At 30.3% G+C, this 11,949-nt stretch overlaps 1 protein-coding gene across 1 annotated transcript; it reads right to left on the reverse strand.

The window, feature by feature from the left end:
* Window positions 1-2,452: 2,452 nt before the first annotated feature.
* On the reverse strand, window positions 2,453-2,899 carry LOC145957435 (uncharacterized). The gene is made up of 2 exons (XM_083073693.1): window positions 2,831-2,899; window positions 2,453-2,758 (listed from the first exon to the last, which is right to left on the reverse strand). Exons 1-2 carry the CDS (start codon window positions 2,897-2,899, stop codon window positions 2,453-2,455), a joined length of 375 nt encoding a protein of 124 aa, XP_082929819.1.
* Between the last annotated feature and the right edge of the window lie 9,050 nt (window positions 2,900-11,949).

Genomic DNA, 11,949 nt, shown 5'->3' on the forward strand with positions numbered 1-11,949 from the left:
TGACTCTTGCTTGGAAGCCAAATCTAAAAGGACAATACTATCAGGAGGGTTTGCAGTGTACTAACAGAAGTCAAATGCCCGCCTATTAGGTTCCCTTTTTCCTTTTAAATTAAAAATTAAAACCTTCCAAACAACCATAAAGAGTTACACACCAACCCTTTGTCTTTTCAATATGAATCAAAACCATAAACATTTAGAAAATTATAGTTTGGCAAGCAAATAAAAGGTTAGATAATTTAAAAATTACCTGCACAATATATGTTTGGCAGTAAATAAATGAGGCAATGAGATCTTTAGCATTAAAAGAGAAGAAAAAAAAGTCGTATTGAGAGAATAATAGTCACAGAGGAAGAAATATATATACAACAAAATTTTTCAAAAAATATTTCAATATATATATGAGGCATAACATGTTCAGCTTGGATGGTGATTAAATTTTAGAAACCAATAATCATGGTATATACGATGCATTAGATAAATCCTTCAATTGAATCATTTGTGTTCAAAAAGAGAAAAAAAAGAATAACATTGAGAGAAGAATATTCAGAAAAGAAGAAATAAAAAATAAAGAGAGGATAATAATATTATAATAATTTATTTTAATAAAATATTTTAAATAAATAACATAACACATATCTCTTTTAAAGTATAAAATGTCTATCCTCTATTATATAAATAACTCTGTACTACCTATGACATAATAAAAAATGAACAGCTTCTAACATAACAATCTAAATATAATGGGACTTTAATATTTTAATATTAAATACCTTTAATTGTTGTTGCAACCATTAAAAATAAAAATGAAGAGTCACTCACCTTTTAATCATGCGTTGCAAGAAACAAACACCAAATGATCATTGAAGAAAGCAAAATCCACCTACTTTTATTAATTGAGTTTATCTAAAAAAATCATCCACCAAATGCGTAGTAAAGTTACTATCCAAAAGTTTTTATTATGTTATTTTAAAGCAACCAGCAACCAAGAACCAGCAACCAAATGCTTTAAATATCTGATGAGGTAGTGATTATTTTGACTTATTTTCTTTAACCAACCATCACCAATCAAAAAATATACTAACCTTTGAATTTTATTTATTTATTTGTGTAACATTTTAATTTTGTGGTAATTGTTTGATATTCATTTATTTTTTCTTTTTTACTTCTGTACATTTATGTTTATGGTATTATATGATTGGATTCAGATCTCGTGCAATATTTCTCTATTAATAAGAATTATCAATTGAGATTAAAAAGCTGTAATCAATACATAAGAAGTTATGTATAAATACTTTTCATTCATGTTAAAACAATATTATCAAAAGAAAAAATTGAAGTGAAGGACATGTAATGAGTTGGCAACAAAATAGAAAGGTCAAATTGGAAAAATCCAACAATACTAAATAGAAATTCACCAATTAAAAATGCAATAATACAACTTGACTATTGTAGTAATTAGTCTTAAACAAAATGATTTGTACATACAAAAGTGATGGTAAGTCTTTTTTCAAAAAGATATTGAATTGTAAGATTTGGTTTAAAGGAAAAAATTGAAAATTTTGGATCAGACTAATTTCATTTGTTTTAAAATAAGGTTATTATTTGAATTATAATAGGTAAAAAGAATTATAAGAATAGAGGGAAAAAATACATTAGCTTCTAAAAAGTAGTCATGTTGTAATTTAATAAAAGAATTTGATTAAAAATATTATTTCATATCTTAATTGAATTAAATCAGTAAATTAGCAATTACACTAAGGTCATTAATAATTATATGTAATCAGTGTTAACTCATGTCTCAGCAAAGAGTAATATATAAATCAACTAAAAAAAATAAAGTTATGTCAATCAACTCAAAAATAAATTAAGAAATTTGAAATCAATAGGAAATAAGAATTACTTAATTTTAAAACCTAGTAATATGAATCTACTTAATTAATAGTAATAACAATGAACTTCAAAAATTATATTAAGGAAAGGCTAATATCTATTTAATATACAATCATGTTAAAAAGTGCTTTAAGTTATGTATAAATACTTTTCATTCAGGTTAAAACAATATTATCAAAAGAAAAAAATTGAACTTTAGGTCATGTAATGATTTGACAGCAAGATAGAAAATTCAAATTGGAAAAATCTAGCAACACTATATTTGATTTTATCAATTAAAATGCAAGAATATAATCCAGAAATAATAACTATTTTTTTTTGAAGCAAACCAAATCAACTTAATTCATTAAAAATAGAATTTCAATACAAGGTGGAATTAAATCAAAACTAGTGGAGCTAGCATGAAATCTGGACGCCCTAGCTAAGGTGTGAGCAACTTGATTTGCTTGTCTCCTTATGAACCTTACCATTAGGTTCGAGTGAGATTGTAGTAATAATTGACATTTACGTAAAACATGATCATATTCTGTAGGAATAGAGGTGGAGCTTAGTACATCGTCAACTACAATTGTTTGGAGTCTGTTTCTATAATAGCATTTGTGATGCCCATATCACTAAGCCATGTGAGAGCTTCTAAGAGGGCTAGAGCTTTAGCTTCTTGGGAGTTTATGAAACCATGTTGCCAACCTAATTTAGCTTTAATAAAACTTCCATCAGCGTTCCTAATGCATAGGCCGAAACCCATAATATTTTCTTCCTTGAAGACAGCTGCATCTACATTACAGTTTAGCAAACCTGGGAGTGGTTTGGTCCAAGTGTTAACATGCGTTTGCTGTTGGGAGGTTGATTTGTCTTTTCCTTTTGCAAACTGCCATTATGAGTATCTTTGCATGGCCTTATGGACTGCTATCCCAGGTGGAGTTGTAGTGTCAGACCATACCTTATCATTTCGATTCCTCCAAATGGACCATAGGATAACTATAACTTTAAGCGCAATATCATGATGCATTTTTGATATTAGGGAGAAAATAGTATCCTTAAAGTCCTCTCCGTTGTCAATGTAGGCATTTATCAATGGCCATAAACCGGAGGCTTTTTGACCAAAGTGGGGTTGTTTGACAAGTTTATTACGTAAATGAGGCTCTTTTGAAAGTATTTACGCCTTTGGGACTGTTTACAACGGTGTCGTTATGGCCCATAGCGACACCCATGCCACGTGACAATTTTTTTTTTGGCTGAGTGGCCTGGAATGAGCCACGCCAGTGTCGCTATGGGCTGGGCCAACACAGTTGCTGGACCAACAAAAATGATGTAGCCCATAGCAACACCATGTAAAAAAAAAACAAAAATAACTAAAATAATTTAAATGTAACCTAAAATTAATAAACTGAGTTTACTTATTATATATTTATAAAAATAAAAATTAGTTTTTTAAAAACGTAATTTTAAAATATGAATTTAATTATATATATGAGTGGCGCTATGGCCTATAGCGACACAGTGTCGCTATAGGCCATAGCGCCACTAATTTATTTGTTTTTTTTAAAATTAATAACTTATTTTGTTTTAAAATTTCTTTATTTTATATTAGCAGTTAAATATTAATTTGTAATTATAAACTTATTTTTTATCTAATTTCTTTTCTTTTTTTTATATATATTTTTCCTTTAAATTATTTTATCACGAATTAAAAATGTATTTAATTATTTACAAGAGTGTCGCTATAACCTATAGCAACACTCGATCGCTATAGGCCATAGCGCCACTATTTTTGTTGGTTTTAATTTTTTAAAATATAACTTAATTTGTTTTAAAATTTCTATAATTTATATTAACAATTAAATATTATTTTGTATTTATAAGCATATTTTCTCTGTAATTTCTTTTTCTTTATATATATTTATTTCCTTTAAAATATTTTATCACGAACTAAATATGTATTTAATTATTTATCACAGTGGCGCTATGGCCTATAGCGACACAGTGTCGCTATAGGCCATAGCGCCACCAGGTTTTTTTGTTTTTTTTTTTAAATTAGTAACTAAAATTATTTTTACAAATTTTATTTTTTATTATACATTTGACATAACATTATATTCATAAATGTAAGGTTTCTGTAATTTCTTAATTTTATACATTTTTATTCCATTTTATGTATTTTTCTTATTTTTAAAAGTGGCGCTATGGCCTATAGCGACATTGTGTCGCTATGGCCCATAGCGACAATATCAGTATATATACCCCCTCTCAGCTACGTCTTTTTCCCAGTTGAAATCATATATTTATCAGTTACGTTTTGCTCTGATTTAAATTTGTGAGCCAGTTACGTTTCTTTCAGATTTGGTGAGTATAATTTTGTTTTTGTTAAGATATAAATTGTAGCTATTTGCACTAATTAATTTTTTTTGTTGCAGATATTATGGATCAAATGATTGCTTATATTTACACTGGAAAGATGTATGAAGGTGCTGAAGGTGTAACATTTGATGGACCAAGAAAAGGAATGTATATTAAACGAGGTATCACTTTGGATATATTAAAGAGAAGGATTCACAACAAATTTAGTCTTAACTCAAATCAAGTGATATTATCTGTAAGTTACAGATTTTTAGTTTCACAAGGTGATAACAACATATATTCTTCATTGGAATTGAGTGACGATGATGATGTACAATGCATGATAGAAGCATTTCAGAGCTAGAATGTGATGCCAATAATGGAATTATATGCTGAAATAGGTATGCAAGAATCTTCTACTTTTTCATTAGAAAATTTATCAATTGAACGATCACCTTTGATCATAAGAGACGAAGATGAAGATGACGAAGAAGATGAACCAGGACTAACTTTGATATAACTCAACCGAGCAATCCATCCAAATCCAGCCTGGTCTAATAACGGAACTATTTGATGTGGAATTCCGTCAATTCCATTGCGTGTTAGAGCAGCACGTCGTGCTAATAATCTCCTATCTTCTTCTCTATTCCAAACATGTTGTGAAACATGTATGGATTGCAATGACAATAAATCCTCCTCAACGGGTCCACAACTCACATGCATAGATGTAGAAGATGATGCCATCTATAACAAAATTTAACAACACATTATTTCATACATTATATAAAATTTAAATAAAGTAAATTATTAATCATGAAAGTTACCTAAGAACGCCAATGAAAAAATTAAACATTATATAAAGTATAAATAAACTAATATAAAAAATTGTAATATAACATAATTAAAAAATAATATATTATATTAATAAATTATAATTATATACCCTATATAGCAAGTTTACAATCATTACAGGAAAAAAATATAAATATAACTAAATCAATTACACAAAATTTAATTAAATCAATTTTAAAATTTAAATTTTCATTATTTTCAATATAAATTAATTTTACACTGAAATAAATTAAATCAATTCATAATTTAAATAAAACTATTTTTTAATTAAACATAATTAACACAGATTTATATACAATTATTTGTTAAATTAATTTATAACAACTTATAAATCATTACAGAAAATTAAAAACATTATATAAATATAACTAAATTATACAAAATCAAATTAAAAATTAAACAATTTATATTAATTTATATATTAAAATAATAAATTAAAATGGTATATCCGTATACCAACTTTACAATCATTACAGGAATAAAATATAAATATAAGTAAATAAATTACATATAATTCAATTAAATCAATTTTATATTTAAATCAAATTCTTTTTTAATTAATTTTTTAAATACAATTATTTGATAAATTATTTTATAACGAGTTTAAAATGATGACAGAAAATTATAAACATTTTTTGTTAAATAAAATACTTTTTTAAATAAATATAAATTACACAGAATTAAATTCAATCATTTTAAAATTTAAATTAAATTATTTTTTAAATAAATATAAATTATACAGAATTAAATTAAATCAATTTAAAATTAAACAATCTTTTAAATAAATATAAATTACACAGATTTAAAATAAATCAATTTAAAATTAAAAAAGAATAATTTTGTTACACACAATCAAATTTCATAAATTTTAATTTTAAATAAATTTCTTCTTTATTTTAATTTTTTATATACAATTATTTCTTAAATTAATTTATAACGCGTTTAAAATCATTACAGAAAAATAAAAACATTACATAAATAAAATTAAATTATACAGATTTAAATTCAATAATTAAATAATTTAATTAATTTTTTTTTAAATTAATTTTTTTAAAATGGTATAAGTTATAGCGACTTTATAATCAGAAAAAAATATACTTAAAATTAAATAATTACACAAAAACAAATTATAATATATAAAATATAAATAAAGTCAGTTTTAATATAATTTAGTTAAGATGATATAGCCGATAGCGACTTTACAATAAATAGAGAAAAAATATATAAATATAACTAAATAAATTACACAAACTAAAAAAATAAATATAATAAATTAAATTACAGAAACTAAAAAAATTTAACATACCTCTAACGAAAAAAACCTCTGTGGCTCTGCGTATATCAACAAAATAAACCTGAAATAATATTTATAATATATAAAAGTTACAAAAAATATAAAAATACCTAAATATTTAAAAATTAAATGAAACACAAAAAAAACAAAAAATTTACCTGATAAGGATGCTGGGTGAAATCAAATTCGTGAGTGCATGGGACCAGCAGGTGAAACTGCCCTTATATAGAGGTAAAATTTTTTTTACTGTTTCAAGCCACGTGTCAATTTCTTATTGGTTAAAATCGCGGTAAATTGACACGTACGGGGTCATAAATTTTTCTAACTGCCACCAGTGTCGCTATGGCCTATAGCGCCACTAGTTTTGATCTTTTTTAATTTTTTTAAAATTATTAACTATATTATTTATTTAATTCTATTATTTTGAATTATCATTAACATTTTAATTATTATTTATAAACTTAATTTTCCATTAATTTCTTTATTTAATATGTATATATTTATTTTATGTATTTATCATAGTGGCGCTATGGCCTATAGCGACACTGTATCGCTATAGGCCATAGCGCCACTTATATTGACGTTTTAATTTTTTTAAATTATGAACTATATTATTTATTTAATTCTTTTATTTTATATTATCATATAAATTTTAATTATTATTTATAAACTTAATTTTCCATTAATTTCTTTATTTAATATATATATATATATATATATATATTTATATGAGGAGGGTTCAAACGACACCGGTGTAACTTTTACTAAGTGTTACACCGCTCAATAACTTTATATTAAATGTGAATTTTGTAAATCCAACCGTTAGATGGAAAGTTCATATCTCTTAGATCATATATGTCAAATTTTGTTAAAATTGAACAACAACTTGAAGGTAATCAAAGTGTTCATATTTTAGTATATTTTGAAATGTATATATTACGTCAATTTTGTTTTATGAGAATGAAGTATCAAATCATCTTAGATTAATATAAAATTTGATATATATGATCTAAGTGATATGAACTTTCAATCTAACGGTTGGATTTACAAAATTCACATTTAATATAAAGTTATTGAGCGGTGTAACACTTAGTTAAAGTTACATCGGTGTCGTTTGATTTACTTGTTAATAGGACTCACTTTTACCTTCCTGGTTTCCTTGGATTTTGTTATTATTGGATTGTATGTATGACATAATATCCATTATTATTCCTTTTCCATGGCAGAGAGTGCATATTCTAACATTCCCACGACTCCATACAAGTTACAACGTGGAAAAGCGTAGATTCATATTAAATTGTTTTTTTTTATTTCAATAGACTTTTAAAATCGGTTGTTACATAACCGATTTTAAAAGTCTTGACTTTTAAGATCGGTTATAAATCAACCGATCTTAAAAGTCTACTTTTAAAATCGGTTGATAACCGATCTTAAAAGTCCACCTTTTCAAAATCGGCTCTTTTAAGATCGGTTCCATAACCGATTTTAAAAGTCTAAAATAACCGATTTTAAAAGCCTTTTTTCCACTAGTGTATGACCAGTTGACACGGTCAAAAGCTTTATTAAAATCTATTTTGAGTGCCATCTCTCCCACTTTGCCTTTTGTCTTACACTTCATGTGGTGTAGTGTTTCCATTGCTACGAGGACATTATCCAGTATAGATCTGTCCTTTACAAAAGCAGATTTCTCTTCAGATATATGTTAAGTCTCAAATTTACCTCTTTTTGATGAGACTTATTGAACAAATTCCACTCATCCTTTGAACCATTGCAATATAATTGTTCTCATTTTGGTTTCTTTTGTATATGCAGGTATTCAAGTAGAGAATTGAGGATAACAAGGCCAAAAGGAGTGGAAATCAAAAGAATTAAGGAGCAGAGCAGGCAACCGCGCCGGGCGCCGTATTAATCTCGCCGGGCGGGCATAAAATAGAGTACTCTCAGCCTTTGGAAACCTCGCGCCGGGCGCAATTTAGAATTGCGCCGGGCGCAATTCAAGGCCGCGAGCACATTGAGCATCAGGGGAAGCCCGCGCCGGGCGCGAAGTGTAACGCGCCGGGCGCAATAACCCTAATTTGTCTCCTCAGGCTGCATAAAAGGAAAATTTCGAGGGTTTTCTCCCTCATTCGCCCAGGGGCGCCTCCAGGAGCTCTGCAGGAGGGATTCTCAGGCTTTGGAAGCCTCCCACGGTGGATCATTCCTTCGGTTCTTCCTTTCCTCTTCCATCTCTATTTTAGTTTTCCCCTCTTTGTTTTGAGAGGTTCTATCCATTGTATTGGGGTTTTGATGTAACCAACAAACTCTATTGTAATCCTTTTGTGTTTAATGTTATATATGTTTTGTTCCATTCCTTGTTGTGTATGATTCTATGCTTAATGCTTGCTTTGGCTTGATCACCCTTTGCATGATTTAAGGTTTCATTGAGTATTGGGAAATATCCTTGAAACTAGTTATGAACATATGCCTAGTGGGAATTGTACCTAGGGATAGGGCTTGACCCATTAGTAGTCTTAAAACCCTAACCGGTAATGCGGGTGGAGGTATTGAGTACTCAAGGGATTGATATTCAATATTTTGCACCTAGGCTCTTTCTCTAAGGAATTAGGTCTGAGTAAATTTATGGTTGACTGAACAATGGATGTAACAAGAGACATAGGATTCACTAGTGTTTGTTTGGTGAAATCAAACCCCCACAACTTCAAGTGTCCATTTTACCATTTCTCACCCCATTTCATTTCTAATCCATTTATTTGTGTTTTAACAATTCCAGTAGTTTTGTTCTTAAATTCATATTCATATTTATTGGGATTGTTCTCAAGTCACAAGTAGCCAATGAATGCTTAGTTTATCTTCTAATCCCTGTGGATACGATATTTTTACTACTTGTACGGCCGGTACACTTGCCGTGTTTGAGTCCGTTGAGGGAAGTAATCTAATCTATAATTATAAATAAAAGTACTTCAACGGAATTCTCAACAAGTTTTTGGCGCCGTTGCCGGGGATTAGAATGGCAAATTGAGTATTTATAGCTATTTGTGACTTGTTTGTTTATATGTAAATATGTTTTGTGTTATATGTTGTTTGTGTTATGTATTGTTTGTGTTATTTGTTAAGTGTGTGAATCATGTTTGAAATGAGTAAATATAGGCTATACTTTGTTTGGAGTGTGAGATATGAGGTAATTCTGGTTCTGGTTTGTTACAAGGTTCCCTTCAAAGCAAATTTAGGCAAAATGTAACCATTTCAGAGTACCACGCCCGGCGCGAGTTTGTGCTGCGCCCGGCGCGGTATCAGAATTTGAACCTCGTTGGCCTTTTACTGATATGGAGCCCGGCGCGAGTTTGTGCTGCGCCCGGCGCGAGCACTCTCCTGAACCTATATTTCTCTGTTTTCAAGCATGTTTCTTTGTGGTTAATTTTGGTCTAAGGTTGTTCTTCATTTTTGATATAATTGTATGGCCATCATTGTATACTATGCTCACCATGTTCTTCATGATTATACTCTTTCACAACTTCTGGTTACTAGGACTTGCAGGCATATACTGGTTGGCCTGGGGACCAGGCTTCTAAATGTGGGGGAGTGGAGCTGCTGATGCAGATGCGGTTGAGCACTTACTGAGGAAGATGACCAAATTTGATGGAAATAGATGAAGCTCACCTTAGTTCACCTCTGTTTGCAATTTATTTTTCTGTTGTTATTTTCAGTATTTTAATTGTTTTTGGATTACTCTGGTTGGTACATCTTTTTGAATATCCTGCTAGAGCATGGTTTTTAATCTTGTTGAATACTTGTTTTGTATGTGATCAATTTTGGATTGAGGTTTGCTTAATGTTTATGGTGTGTGTACTTTAGACATTTTCAAGTTATATTAGAGCTTTAGTTCATGATTAGTTGCATACGGGTTTCAATGTTGATCATAGACTGAGCTGAGTGTGATAATCTGTGGATGCCAACCGAGTGAGGTCTGAGCCTAAATACTGATGAGAGAAACTACACTTATGTTGCATGATAGACTTTGCTTGAGTTTCCCGGGTGGTTTGCTAGTGTAGTGCAATTACATGATCAAGGCATTTCTATATTTTGATAACCATCTAAGCCAAAAAGCCATATTTATTTTTCTTTTGACCCATATCTTCCTAAGCTTAAACACTCAACCTTCCACTTATCCCAACTTTGAAAAATTAACCATAAACCTTTGTTTTGGTTAAGAGAGTAAATTGATGACATCAAATAAGTTTGGGGGAGTTGAAGAATGGGTAAATTTGAGAAAGAAGAAGTATGTGGTCAGAAAAAAAAAAAAAAAAAATGAAATAAGATGCAAAAGTGTACAGATGCATCATATAAAGGCTAATGGCTGGAATTGGTTGAGGGCATGTGCTAAAACGATACATTGGGGTATGGAGAAAGAAATTATTGAAGAAATTTCAAGTATTCTCTTAAGCTATAACACCCTTATTCCTTGAAAAACCATGAAACCGCTATGCTTGACCCTAATTACCTTAAATTGCCCTAATAAAGCCCTTGTGATAAGTGCCTGCATGTGTATTACCATTGGTTTCATTTGGAAACGAAGAGCAAAGTTGAATCCTGTGGCGTGAGTAGTAGATATGAGAGAAACACTCACCCCTATACACTAGTGTGCATATGAGAGAAACACTTTCCTAGTGAGGATACATTCATAGATAGTCATTAGCTTTTCTCAGCTCTTTGATCTCTTTTGAAACCTTTGTTTGCACCTTGTCATGTTCTATTGCAATAATTGTGATTGGAAATTCATCTGAGGTTCATGCTTGCGAAAAGAAGATACAAGTGAACTAGGATGTAGAAATTGACTCACATGCATTACTTGTTATCTGCTAGATTAATTACCTTTTGCTTGAGGACAAGCAAGGTTCTAAGTTTGGGGGAGTTGTTAAGTCTCAAATTTACCTCTTTTTGATGAGACTTATTGAACAAATTCCACTCATCCTTTGAACCATTGCAATATAATTGTTCTCATTTTGGTTTCTTTTGTATATGCAGGTATTCAAGTAGAGAATTGAGGATAACAAGGCCAAAAGGAGTGGAAATCAAAAGAATTAAGGAGCAGAGCAGGCAACCGCGCCGGGCGCCGTATTAATCTCGCCGGGCGGGCATAAAATAGAGTACTCTCAGCCTTTGGAAACCTCGCGCCGGGCGCAATTTAGAATTGCGCCGGGCGCAATTCAAGGCCGCGAGCACATTGAGCATCAGGGGAAGCCCGCGCCGGGCGCGAAGTGTAACGCGCCGGGCGCAATAACCCTAATTTGTCTCCTCAGGCTGCATAAAAGGAAAATTTCGAGGGTTTTCTCCCTCATTCGCCCAGGGGCGCCTCCAGGAGCTCTGCAGGAGGGATTCTCAGGCTTTGGAAGCCTCCCACGGTGGATCATTCCTTCGGTTCTTCCTTTCCTCTTCCATCTCTATTTTAGTTTTCCCCTCTTTGTTTTGAGAGGTTCTATCCATTGTATTGGGGTTTTGATGTAACCAACAAACTCTATTGTAATCCTTTTGTGTTTAATGTTATATATGTTTTGTTCCATTCCTTGTTGTGTATGATT

Source organism: Cajanus cajan, chromosome 4 (assembly GCF_000230855.2).
Source record: "Cajanus cajan strain Asha chromosome 4, NIPB_CcT2T_4, whole genome shotgun sequence".
NCBI lineage: Eukaryota > Viridiplantae > Streptophyta > Magnoliopsida > Fabales > Fabaceae > Cajanus > Cajanus cajan.